We start from the raw sequence: 13,492 nt of genomic DNA on the forward strand, positions 1-13,492 counted from the left end.
CAGGCAAGGACATCCATATCAGTGATGGGGCAGGGGACAGGTCTGGGAGGGGGTGACAGGGATATGGGTCACACTCCCCTGCAGGACCACCACTCCTCCCTGTCCTCCAATGCTAATGGGCCATCCTGCATGGCACTAAGTGTTCCCAGCAATTGTAGGATCACCATGAATCTTTGGATGTTGCATGTGTCCCAGAGAACTTCCAGGAGTATAAATGGATGATTTTCCCCTGGCGACCCTCACATCAGAGAACCTCCTTACCCCTGTTGATAGCATGGGGGCTGCCACTCCCACAAGTTGGGGGTAAGAAGGTTATAGGGCCTACTTCCTTCAGATGAATGCTTAAGCTGTTAGGAGGCTGAAATGAGCCAGATAGGGATGTTCTTCTGCAGGCACCAGAGTTGTGCTTGCTTCTCCTGGTCCTCTGGTAGACCTTTGCCTGGACTTTGCCCTAGGTTTTATTGTGCCTGTCATGGCATTATGATCATTGTGGGAAGGCCAGGGACCCTGAGAAGTAAAAACCTTGGGCACTGTGCTCTTATTGTTCTCAATGAGGTCCAGGCAGTCTAAGAGGGATCATATGGTCTTAGTCCAGGCCATCATGAGATGGACTGACTGATACTGTTCTAGGATGGCCTGGGGAAAAACCATCCTGGCTTCTTCATCCAGGGCAGCTGTCTTGGGCCCTGCCTGCAGACCTCCCAGTGGAGCTAACTGGTTTTATGATAGCCCCACAACATCATTCCTGTTGCCCAAGCTGGAGCATCAAGGTGGCTCAAGAGGCTTGCTTACAGGCGCTGATGGTCAATAAGGTGGGATGGGTCAGGTGCCATGCCCCAAATGCCCATTGCAGAAGGGAACGCATAGGGTTTCCTCCCCTAGGTGCTGGGCAGACATGGGGAGGAGGGTTTGAGAAATTTTTTTGGTAAGCTATTGCTTGAGTATTCTGGCCCAGGGCAGGTAACTAGGAGAGTTCCCCTGGGCTTAACTGGAGCCTCTTTGATAAGAAACAAATGGGACAACCAGAGAGCAGCCCTTTTATTCTTGACTTTAACAGGTTTTTGAGTTCTGGCCCAGCCATGGCCCATCTCTCATGAGTTTCAATAACCTGGGAGGGAGAGGGACCAGTGGCATTATCAGCACCCCATCCACCACTCCAATCCTCCTTGGGGCTTGAGATGGTAGTGTACTTGGATTGTTTGTGGTGGGTGGGGAATGCCCACCAATGTGAGGGGGAGTGGAGGCTTTGGGCCCAGGCCACTAACTTCTGGTAGTACTGGGAGGCAGTTATTTGGAGGAGGAGCCAGCAGGCACCCAGGGAACTGGGCAAGTGCCTTTTCTTCCTCAGGGTTGCGAGAGAGAGAACTAAAACAAGATGCTCCTTTTTACATTTTTCCAAGAGAATTCTGGCCAGACTATACCAGGGGTTAGTAGGCAGGCTGGTAGCCAGATGGACTAGTAGAGCAGGGTGGACAATGGGGGAGGCAAAGGAAGAACTCAGCCCCCTGCCAACGAGGCCACCCAGAGGCTCTCCACTGTGAGCTTCTCTGACAAAAGGAGGAGATACAGTTAATTAGCATGTGATGCAGGAAACAAAGCTCCAAGGGATCATCCTTCTCACCTGTAAAGCCATCCTGTCCCCTGTCTCAACTGGTTCTTTCCCAGGGCACAAGAAATTCTTTCCACCAGTATGGAAGTCATCACCCCTCAGAGCCCTGTGTTACACTGCCTCTCACACTACTCCCAGATGTTAGGAAAATCCATTGCAAGCAAATCAAGTCCAACAGATGGTCAAACCATTGTGGCTCATGAACTGTGAGCTATAACTTTCTCTGGGACTCCTAGAGGGGAGGCCTAGAGCCTAGGCCTCAGAGGCTTCTTTACTTGCACCAAGTGGGTGACTGTGGTGGGTGGGTGACTGTGAGCTGCCCGTTCTTAGCCTTGTGAGTTCCATTTGTCAGATGTTTCTGGGTTCCTCCCTGGGAGCTGATTGGCAGCTGCGGGAATTTTCCACCTTGGAGAGGATACCCACTGACAGAAATGAGGAGCCCATCATCAGCCCAGATTCCTTGGGATTGCCCAGGACACCTCCATGTGATGATTCCTGACCTTGTCCATGGTAGATTGACCAGTAGCAGCCCTGACACAGGCAATGGAGTTAAGATTCAGTAAGGTGCCTGCCTGCATAGCAATTAAGGTGCTACAATTTTTATATTAGGTGGACCTCATGAGCAACTAATGTTTCACCAATTATTTAAGCCTGTCTTTATTTCTGCCAAAATGTTTTATAGATACATTTTTATCCCTACAGTTTTGGGATAAATCTTGGAAGAAACATTACCAAGTATTTTATAATTTCTGTAGTTACATTGAATTGAATTTCTCTGTCTAGTTCATCTTTCTAGCTTTGTTACATATAAGATGCTGATGATTTACATGGTGATTTATTATTTATTATGTGATGATTTATTATCTTTTATTCTGCAACATTACTAAAGTTATTTCAATCAATTTTTAATTGACTGTCTAAGGTTCTCTATGTATATCATATTATCTGCAAAAAGCAATAATTTTGTTTCTCCTTCTTGTTTATGTTTAGTATTGGTAATAATTAGCATCCTTGCTTTATCCCTGATCTTACTGAGAAGGCTTCTAACTTTTCCGTATTATAAGTTTTATTCTTGAAGATGATAGTGAAGAAGCGTTAGAGTCTAGCTTTCCCACCATATATCTTCAACAAAAATATAGATAATATATCTTACTGAATTCTGATCAGGAAGACCAAGAACAAGTCACAGTGAGTTATTTTTCTTGCCCAGGATAGCTTAGGGAGATAGAAAGATTTGTGGGTAGACATTGGGGATGGGCTAAACATGGGCAGTGGAGATCATTCCAGCACCTAGGGACAGAAGGTCAAGACAGAGCACCAGGGCAGAAAGCATCAGGGTACAAAGACATCCTGAGGGATCCCTGAGTTAATGTGTAGGGGAAAACATTGTCATTTGGCAGCTTTGTTGCCCACTAGTGCTGAGTCATGGAGTCAGGGTGGAGAAGAACAGTTGTGAGCATTGGCCCAAGCTGTGTACTGAACATGGAACAAGGTCCAGGAAGCAAATAATAGTTGTATGGGTAGCACCAGGAGCAGAACTTGGCACTTTCTTTTTTATTCATTCATACCATCCTTTGTTAAACTTTACCTTGGTTTCCTCAATTATAATAAATAACATTCACCTGCGAAGGTAGTTGTGAAGATCAAATGAGATAGTATTTGTAAAACCCTCAGTACAGTACCTAGTACATAACAGGTGCTTAATAAGTGCTTGTTTTCTTTCTTCTTCTCTATGCTTCTTAGTTTCCTTTGTTAGGTCTTTGTCCTGGGTCCTTTTCTCTTCTCCCTCTATACTGTCTTGCCTGATGATTTCATCAGTTCCTCCATTTTCAGTTATTATGTCTATTCAGATGACTCCCAAGTCTGTTTATCCAGCTCTACCTTTTGGACTCCTCATAGGTCTCTCAAACTCAACCTGTCTAAAACAGAATTTTCTCCACAAACCATCCTCTCTCCCAAACTTCCTCATTACTGTCAAGGTTGTCATCACTCTTCTAGTTACCTGTGCCTGAAAACTGAGTGTCATCCTTGACTCTCCACTTGCACCCAACCCTCATTAATTAGTCTGTTGCCCCAAACTCTGCTAATCTGTACTTTTGCATCTATAACTGCCATTCAGACATCTTGAACTGGATGTCCAGCAGACAAATATAAACAGTTATGTCCCATTTTCTTTCTCCCTAAATCCTTCCTCTGTCCTACCTGCCCTATCATTGGAGAAGGCAACACTATCCTTCCCATGCCTCAGGCTCCCAACTCTGGAGTCATCCTGGATTCCTCACTTTCTCTCAGCCCCCTCCCCCCATATCCAAGCTGTTGCTAAGGCTTGTCGACCTCATCTTTGCAACATCTCTTGAATACACCTCTTTTACTTTTCTAACAACACTACCTCACCTTAGTGCAGGCCCTCATCACTGCATACCTGAACTATTGCAGTAGCTGCTGGTGAGTCTGCCTCAGGTCTCTATTCACTCTAATCCATGCTCCTTTCAGCCACCAAAGGATCTTCCTAAAACAAAGGATCATGTCACTCCCCTACTCAACCAAATCCACTGGGTTCCTATGACCTCCAAGGAGCAAAATCCTCAGTCATTTAAGGCTTTTCATCATCTAGCTGCTACCTCACTTACCTTTCTAGTCACCTTACATCCTACTCTCCTCCATGCATTCTTTGGTGCAGACAAAGTCTCTTGACTCTTCTGTCTTCAGACTCCATTTTCTTTCACTTGATCTCTTTCATGCCTGGACTTCTTTCCCTCTTCACCTCTTTGCCTTTGCTCTCCTGGATTCCTTCAAGACTCAACTCTAATCTCTGCCTGTGCAGAAGATCTTTTTTGGTCCCTGACTGCCAGTGATCTAGGTTTCTGCCTTTGAGATATCCTCTCCTTTTACCTGGTATATGTCATATCTGCAATGGTTTGCATATTATCTCTCCCATGCCTTTATTTTTATCCCTAGCACTTAGCACAGTGCCTGGCACACAGCAGATCCTTAAGAAATGCTTCCAAAATGATTGGAAACAGCACACAGCAGATCCTTAAGAAATGCTTCCAAAATGATTGGAAACTTGCCTCTAATCATGAGGGGATTCAGAATAATAACTAAGAACCAGGTTGTGACTGAGACACACAATACTTTTCTTAAGCTCTCTGGTGAGAACAGCTCTCCCTTTGTTGGAGAAGGTTAGGATATATATTTACCTCTTTTGTAAGGGAAGGAGTTCCACCCTGACGCCTCAGTTAATGTAATCACAGGAAGCCCAGAACTAACCTTAAGGTGAAATTAAGTTTAATGGTGGTCATACATTCTGTAAACAAGATGCCCCTAGACCCTTGAATTCCCTTATGAGGTGTAAAACCTCTTTGATTGTGTCAAGAATTCATGACTAACTGTGAAGGGGTCCTGGCCAAGGCACTTAAGATCTTGAAATAGCTGGAGGAATTTCAGTATTTTCCCAATTTGAGACTTGGAGTTGGAAGTGGAAGAACTAGATGAAAATGGTTCTCTGGGGTAGGAGGGGCTCAGGAAGGAGTCCAAAGAGTAACTGGGCCTGTAGGAAACAATGCATCCAGTCTGAAGCAGAGAGACACATTGAGGCCAGGCATAGATATGGAAAGACAGCCATGTGATAGGATAGAGTTTTGAAGAGTGTCACCCCTCATTATGGAGAGAAGTGCAAACTATGAACTCAATAAGGAGACAGACCCTAGGAGTGTTTCCCTTGGCCACTCACCCAGCTATGTAAAGAGAGAGAGAGAAAGACTTTTGTCTTTACAATTGTTACGGAACTTTTGAGTGTGTGTACTTCTCTTTCTCTCCAGAACATATGGATATGCCTGTTGCTATCATGTTAAGAGGACAAGACAACCCATTATTAAGTCTTAGTGACTAGAGTAGCAACTTGAAGTTAGATTCTCTAGGTTGAAAACATCAAGTAAGATTGGTTGGCTGAGAGACCAGAGAGAGAGAGAGAGAGAGAGAGAGAGAGAGAGAGGACTTTTATTACTAGGAGTTGTTACCTTTTGCTACATCCTACATGTGTGGCTCACTACAACTATATTCAAGTCTGGTCCCATCCTTCCCATGGACACTGAGGAAATATATTTGTAAGAGAGAATGTTCCAGGCTTTTGAGGGAAATCGTAGGTACCAATACTTCTAAACCAATCAATTCAGTGCCTAATGTAACAGGTGCTCAATACATGCTTGTTAACTAGTTGATTCAATTTCCTGTTGCTTTGTAGTAACAGTGGGGAAAAGTTTGCCATCTATCTAGAACAGAAGCTTTAGGAAAATAGCAGTTTATGGCACTTGGTAGACATCAGCTGCCTACGGGGAATCTATGAGATTCTGAGATTATTCCAGGGAGAGTAAAGTGAATAGTTTGCTATGTTGTGGAGCTATGGGGGGAGACATTTTGATCCCGAAACTGAGAAAGGGGAAGGGACAGGGTTCTAGAGAACTCACCAAAAAGTACATTAGGAGCTAAGAAAGAGAACTTTGCTTGCCTGGGAGTAGAGGCCAAAAGTTAAAGCTGGAATCTATAACTCTGTTGAGTATCTGTGACTTATACCTGGAGATTACTTACACATTGTGGTAAATGGGTCTGCACTCTAAAAATGACTATGCCAAAGTCTGGCTCAGTGTTAAACCTACTTCCAAGGTGATCTGATTGACTCTAGTCTAGGATTCTTAACCATTTTTGTTTCCTGGACCCCTCTGGTAATCTGGTGAAACCTGTAGACCCCTTCTCAGAACAATGCTCTCAAATATCTAGAAAAAAAGACATAGAGTGACAAATGAAACAAATTACATTGAAATATAGTTATAATTTTTTTAAAGCAAGGTCCTGAATCCCAACCTCCGACCTAGACGCTAAAGTTTTCTTCAAGCTCTAGCAGGTCCTACCAAGCTGGAAAGGCCCAGTGAGAGTCATCTAAGTCCCAGCCCAAGTTCAGAGAGACTCATTAGTTGAGATAAGTAATGATTTGAGGATGGAGCAAAGGTTATCTATTAAGGCATGGAAAGGTCAGGATCCACACTGATGGAGGCTCCTCACTGACTAAATGACAGTTCTTTTGAAGTGGTGCAGTGTGCATAGCAGAGAGGAGGAGAATGGTGGTAAATATTAATCCCAAGGTCTGGAATGACCAAGGCAATTGAAAGAAGTCGTCTGATGGAAGGGGTCCCTGTCATTTTCTCTGGTTATCCAAAATAGGCTCAGGAAGGTTGGGCAAGCCCCTACAGGGGTCCCCAGGGATCTCAGCACAGGTATGGGTTAGGTAACTCTAGCTTAATCGCATAACTGCCTATCTCAATAGGTGCTAGAAACAAGCTTCTGAGAGTGGAAAATACAAACCAGTTTTTTATTCATGATGTTATAAAACAGGAAAAAGTGACCAATCATAATGTAAGAAGGAGAATATATATCTTAGTCCAAAAAAAATCTCAGGATTCCAGAACTTCTACTCATTGATTTGGCTGCAAGTGCCACATGCTGGTATTTAACTTAAAGCACAGACCAGAGGTGATTTCATTGGCTTAGGAAACTCCAAGGAAATGAAAGCCCATCAATTTGGTATCTTCTCTGCAATGTACTGAGTTGCCAACATTACAAATTAAAGTAACTTTTCTAGAGACTTACAACAGGTATGTGTCACAGGCTGGATCTGAACTCAGGTCTCTTGGCTCCAAGGCCAGTTCTCTGTTCACTAGGCCAATGCTGCCTCTTGGTGTTATTTTATTCTTTAAAAATAGCTAATTTTATATAACACTTTAAGGTTTGTATTATCTGTTGACATGTGTGTGTGTACAGCATTGATCATTTAAGTCCTGTTTTTTCTAACTTTGCAGGATCTCTTGAATATGCCTCCTTCTCTCCTCTGACACAGTCCCCATCCTGGTGTGGGCCCTCATTGCCTCACACCTGGACTATTGCAATAGTTGCCTCAAGTCTCTTCCCATTTCAGTCCATTTTCCATTCAGTTATCAAAGGGATCTTCCTAAATCTCAAGTTGGACCATGTCACCCCCATTCGGTCAACTCCAATGACTCCTTATTACTGCCAGGATGAAACACAAAACCCTTTGTTTGGCATCAAAGCCCTTCCTAAACCAGCCCCCTCTTCCCTTTTCAGTCCTCTCCCACCTTACTCTGCCCCTTCCCATGCTCTTTGATCCATTGTAACACTAAAGCTGCCTTGAAATTCTTCAAACAAGACACTCTCTCTCCCAGCTCTGAATGTTTTCATTGACTGTCCCTCATGCCCTCCTCATCTCCACTACTGGACTTCCCAGAATTCCTTTGAGTCTCAGCTGAAGCCCCACCTTCTATGAGATGTCTTTCCTGCTCCCTCTTAATTCCAGTGCCTTTTGTCTGCTGCTGATCTCCATAGATGAGAGCAGAAACTGTATTTTTGCTTTCTTTTGTATCCCCAGCACTTAATACAGTATCTGGCACATAGTAGGTGCTTAATATATGCTTGTTGCCTTGACTTGACTAGTTTTCCTCAAATCTATGAATAGAGAAATACACTTGATACACACAGAACAATTTAGCCCTATATCTACTGGTGCATCTTTTAAATGTGGGACTTGGGAAAATCAAAGTCACATGGGGTCTAGAGATTTCACTCCCATTCCTCCTAGCTTCTTGAGTATAGGTACTTCTATAGGCAAAGGTAAATTGTGATGGAGGAGAGTATCATAAGCTATTCTACTAAAAGCAAGAAAAATAATAATTGTATTAGGAATAGAAAATTTCAAGCTAGTGACTTAAATCAATGAATACATTTTATAATGGAATATGTCTGCATCTCAGGTTTTGATAACTTTGCTTTGGTTTAACTATCATTGAAAAATGATTAATAAATCCTTAATAAATGTTTGAAAGCAGTTTAGTGTAGTGACAGGCATCACACATCTAATCAATCATCTGGAATCATGAGGAGTATTCATGTTCCGAGGCATGGGGGGATGCTCCAGAGTGAGTTAGCCTTCATTGTTTGCTGGTCATCTTTGGAAAATTTGTTTTTGTTTCTCAAAAATGCTCATTCCTTCATTTAATTAGTAAAACAAGGAATCTGTGTGTGTGTGTGTGTGTGTGTGTGTGTCAAAAGAGGCAAAGCATTGATTGACTCCATAACATTTTTCTTTAATCTAAGGCCTGAGATCATGTCTTTCACTATAAAGGATTCATTCCTATGCCCTGGAATTTGTAAGCTACATAACCCTGCCCCCAAACCCTCCTGTCTGACTATACAATACCATTTGTTATTCCTAGACAAGACTGGAGCAATGCTCTAAGCAACTGATGCCATGCTGCTTTCAGGTGGTGGCAATTTGGGGCAATGCCCTTAGGGAATAAGCCAATAGTGTTACTGACTTTAGAAGTAGCTAATTAGTGTTACTGACTATTGAGACCGCTAGGTGGAGCCACAGTGCTTAGAGCCCTTGGCTTGGGATTGAGACCTGAATTCAAACCCAGCCTCAGAAACTTAACAGTTGGGTGATTCTGGGCAAATCACCTCACCTCTGCCTCAGTTTCCTCAACTGTAAAATAGGGATCATAACAGCACCCACCTCCCAGGATTGCTGTGGGGATCAAATAGGATAATAATTGTGAAATGCTTAGTACAGTTCCCGGCACATAGTAGGTGGCATATAAATGTTTATTCCCTTCCCTGACTCAAGTGCTATGAACTGTTAGATGGGGGCCAGGAATACAGTTTTTTCTTTTCAGGTTCAGAATGTGGGCCTGTCAGTGCCTTGCTTGTAGAAAATTGAACTGTTAACCAAGTCCCGCTTAAGTGATTTCATTCAGTGTCTTAGGTTGAAGCTCTTAAAGGCTGGGGTACCAAGTTCACCAGACAATTTAGACTCGAGTTCTGCTGAAATTGACATAAGGTATTTTAGGGATTCAGGAATCTAATGGGTTTGCCATCAGGATACTGGAAGCTTGTGAAAGCCTGAAGGCCAGATAGAATACACAGGTGCACTCTGGGTATGGCTGGCTACATAGAAAGCAGAGTTCTCTTTCAAAATACATGTTTTGTCAGCATTTCTAGCAGAAGTAGGGATGGGATGCAAAAGGTAGCTTGCATGGGCATTGGTCACTTTTTGGAACATACACTCTTATTTTCCTAATTCATTTTTTAGCCACAGAAGCATAAGTGCTTTCGATCTCCTTATCTGCAGGACACGTGTGGCTAAACTCCTCTCGGGCGTAGGCATTTTTCAGATAGCGCCAGACTCCTGAGAATTCGTCAGGGATGTCAAAGTCCCGGTATTTCTTGGCAGCCACCTGGCGGACCAAGTCAAGAAGAGGAAAAAGTCACATACGTGTCAATGGTAGTAAAAAGTGACCATAATTGGCATTCTTAAGTAGAAATGGCCTCCCAACCTGTGGTGCACTATACCTTGGTGCTGCTTATATTGTTATTGTTACTTTCTCACCTTGATGATATGCAGTTTAGGGAGCAGGTTGCAGTCAGCCAGGGTCAGCTGATCTCCATCCAGGAACATCCTTCTGGAGACCACTAATTCTTCCGCACTGTCCTGATCAATTTCCTCTGGAAGGGGGGTGTTCAGATAGATGTCTAGACGCTTAAATTCCTTCAGCAAAGCTTTCTCCAGATCTGAATCATTCAATGAAGTCACAGGTTTATTTTTAGATGCTTGACTGTCATTGTCAAATGTCTCTCAGTATGCTTATTTTCCCATGTTTTTAGCTACATATCTCACATGCAAGACCTTATTATTGATGGCTCCAAAGCTCACCCAGTCATTGAACTTTGGAATCAATTGGGAGACATGGGAGACACTGGCAGAGGACTGCCCAGCATCAAAGAAGGTGTGAAGTAGAATTGCAGTAGCACAAAGGAAATGTGAGATGTGAGCATTTAGAGTCATCTCCACCCCCACTGTTCATGCAGACTACTTGTGCCCAACCTGTGGTAGAGCCTTCTGAGCTCAAACTGGTCTAATCAACCACAGTCAGACACACTGTACCTTGACCCCGACAGAGTGATGTCATTTTGGTCCTTTTCAAGATCTAATGACAACAACCAACCAACCGATTTCTTTATTCATTCAACCAACAGATATTTATTGGGTACCTGACTACTATGGACTAGGCCTTGTACTTGATACTGGGTTAGCTACAATGGCAGATAGCAGCAGGATGGATGGAACTCCAAGCTTGAAGTTAGTCAGGAAACCTGAGCTTCAGTCCAGTCTCAGATTCTTACTAGCTGTGTTTCCTTGGGCAGGTCACTTCATCTCTGCCTGCCTCAGTTTCCTCAGCTTTCAAGTGGGGATAATAAGAGCACCTCTCCCACAGGATGGTTGTGAGGATCAAATGAGAGGCCTTTAGCACAGTGTAAGTGCTATATAAATGTTAGCTATTATTATTATTGTTAGAGAATGGAATACCATAGGTTGCCACATTAGTTTGCCCTATCTCACTGGACTGGACTGGATTGGATTAATTAATTGATTGGTTCATACTTTCTCCTTTCCTAGTTGTATGGGTAAGATGAAAATTTGGGGAGGACAGGAAGGATTAAAGGAGAAATTCATTAAGGAGTACATAGGTCCCCACAAACCAAATGTGTTTTGAATCATGGTTGCTCTTTGCCTTATGAGGCTTCTCGTTCCATTCTTTGAAATGGGTTGGCACATGGAAGGGAGGTGAGAAGAGAAAGAGAATGGCTTATCGAGGGTGAGTCAATAAGTGGAGGGGATGGGTAGTGGACAAGAAGAGGGATATGTTTCACTTCCCAGTCTAGATACCTGACCTAATTCACACTGCTCAAAAATGATCAGCAGCATTATACTCTCTTCCTGCCTCTCCCTCCCACCCCCACCCGTCAGTCTCTCTTTGTCTCTGTCTCTGTCTCTTTCCTTCCTTCTTGCCCCAGAATGCTTGGTAGTGATTCCTTGTCCTTTCTAAGGTTTCTCCTTAGTAACCTGTAACTTTGGTAAGCTCTTTCTCTCTTCCTTTAGAACACTGTCCTTGGACCCCTCTTCCTCTCTTTCCATTCTATCTTTTGGAAATCTAGAACATACCCATGACTTCAACCAGCACTCCTGTGCTGATGATCTCTAGACCAATATCTGCAGTCCTGACCTTCCTTCTGAGATGCAGTCACATTTTTAATTGCCTGTAGGATTTCTCCACTTTGATTTCTTGCCAGGAAATATCTTAAACTGGTGTTTAAAAGACAATTTGTTATCATCCATAGGCCTGCTGCTTGTAACTTCATTATTTGTGATACCACCATTCACCTAGTCTCCCATTCTCTAAACTTTAGGGTTATCCATGGCTTTTCCCTTCCTCTCACATCTCAAATACAATTAGTTACCAAGTTCTGTTGAGTCCACCTTCACAGTATCTCTCCTTCTTTTCCTTTTCCTCTCCCTCCTCCTTCCCCTTCTCCCACTCTCCCACCTTCTGCTCCTGTTCCTCTTCTTTCCTCCTCTAAATTCTCATCTCAGTACAGTACTGGCCTTCATCACCCCCTTGTCTGGACTACCACTGTTGCAGTAACCACCTTAAACTCTTCATGTCTTCCTTCCCTACTCTCTCCAATCCATTTTTTCCTAGATCTGCCAACTCAACGTCCTTCTGGGTAGGTCTATTCACCATCTTCAGTGTCTCCCTATCACCTACCCAGTAAAGTTCCAACTCCTCTGCCTAGGATTCAAGATGTTTTCTAATCTGCCATCTCTTTCTACCTTATTGTCCTTATTGTATAGTAAGTACTCTTATCCATGGACCCTGAGCTCAGGTAAAATTGCTTTCCTGGTTCTCTGCCTTTGTTCATAGCATTTTCTATGCTTGGAGTAGGACATTCTCTTTTCCCTCACCTTTCTCCTTTGCCTATTGAATCCCTACTGATCCCACAAAGCCCCACAAATGTCCATTCTTTGAGGAAGACTTCTCTAGTCTGCTTGGCCCCTAGGCCTCCCATAAAACTTTGTTTGTGCCTCACTAATGCCATGTATGATTGTGTAATATAGTTGTCCATGTGAGGAGTGTATTTCCCCACTGGTTCTGTGGGAGTGTCTTATTGACAATTGGTGTCTCCCTCCCTACTGGGAGGGAGGGCTTGAGTGACCTCTGCTGCTTGTTGGTACTGCAGGACTCAAGTAGGCTGAGCAGGTGGATGAGGGCAAGAACAGTTTTCCTTCAGCTTCAGAAGTTGGGTCCACCAATGCGCTTAGCTTGAAAAAAAATGACCTCCTGCCAGAACCTCAGTTATAAAACTATGAGTATCAATGAGCAATCACAGAGTAAGGGAAGAGAAAAGACCAAGCTCCATTGTAAACCATGTCCAAAGAAACACGTCCATTGAGATTACAGTTACAGTGGGTAAGTGTTAACTTCTCTGAGCTTTGATTCCATCTTCTGCAATATGAAACTGGATTGGGTAAACTCTAATATTCTTTCCAGCTCAAAATATATTATTCTATTTTGTTATGTGAACTGAGACATGGGGGAATAATTATCACAGAAGAACAATTCCATTTTACATATATGCTTTGGTGATTAGTACCCTAAGAGTCTAACAGGCAGGGTTGCACAGTGGATAGGGCACCGGGCCAGGAGGGGGAAGACCTGAGTTCAAATCCAGCTTTAGACACTTAATAGCTGTGTGACCCTGGGCAAGTCACTTAACCCTATTGCCTCAGACACTTGATAGCTGTGTGATCCTATCATTTAATCCTGTGTGCCTCAGTTCCTCATCTGTAAAATGAGCTGGAGAAGGAAATGGCAAACCACTCTGGTATCTTTGCCAAAAAAAACCCCAGCTAGGGTCATGAAGAGTTGGATGTGACTGAAAAAATGACTGAACAACAAAAACCTAGAATCTAAGACGGCA

The 13,492-nt window shown here is 43.3% G+C and overlaps 1 protein-coding gene across 2 annotated transcripts in view; it reads right to left on the bottom strand.

Moving 5' to 3' along the window:
- Positions 1-6,953: 6,953 nt before the first annotated feature.
- Positions 6,954-13,492, bottom strand: part of CLIC2 (chloride intracellular channel 2) — a 35,968-nt gene continuing 29,429 nt past the window's right edge. For both annotated transcript variants that reach the window (XM_072626500.1, XM_072626501.1), the window contains exons 5-6: positions 10,062-10,243; positions 6,954-9,909 (exon numbers count right to left, since the gene is read on the bottom strand). In XM_072626500.1, coding sequence (XP_072482601.1) covers positions 9,754-9,909; positions 10,062-10,243 — 338 coding nt within the window. In that variant the 3' untranslated portion in view covers positions 6,954-9,753. The remainder of the gene's footprint in view (positions 9,910-10,061; positions 10,244-13,492) is intronic.

Source organism: Notamacropus eugenii, chromosome X, assembly GCF_028372415.1.
Source record: "Notamacropus eugenii isolate mMacEug1 chromosome X, mMacEug1.pri_v2, whole genome shotgun sequence".
Lineage (NCBI taxonomy): Eukaryota > Metazoa > Chordata > Mammalia > Diprotodontia > Macropodidae > Notamacropus > Notamacropus eugenii.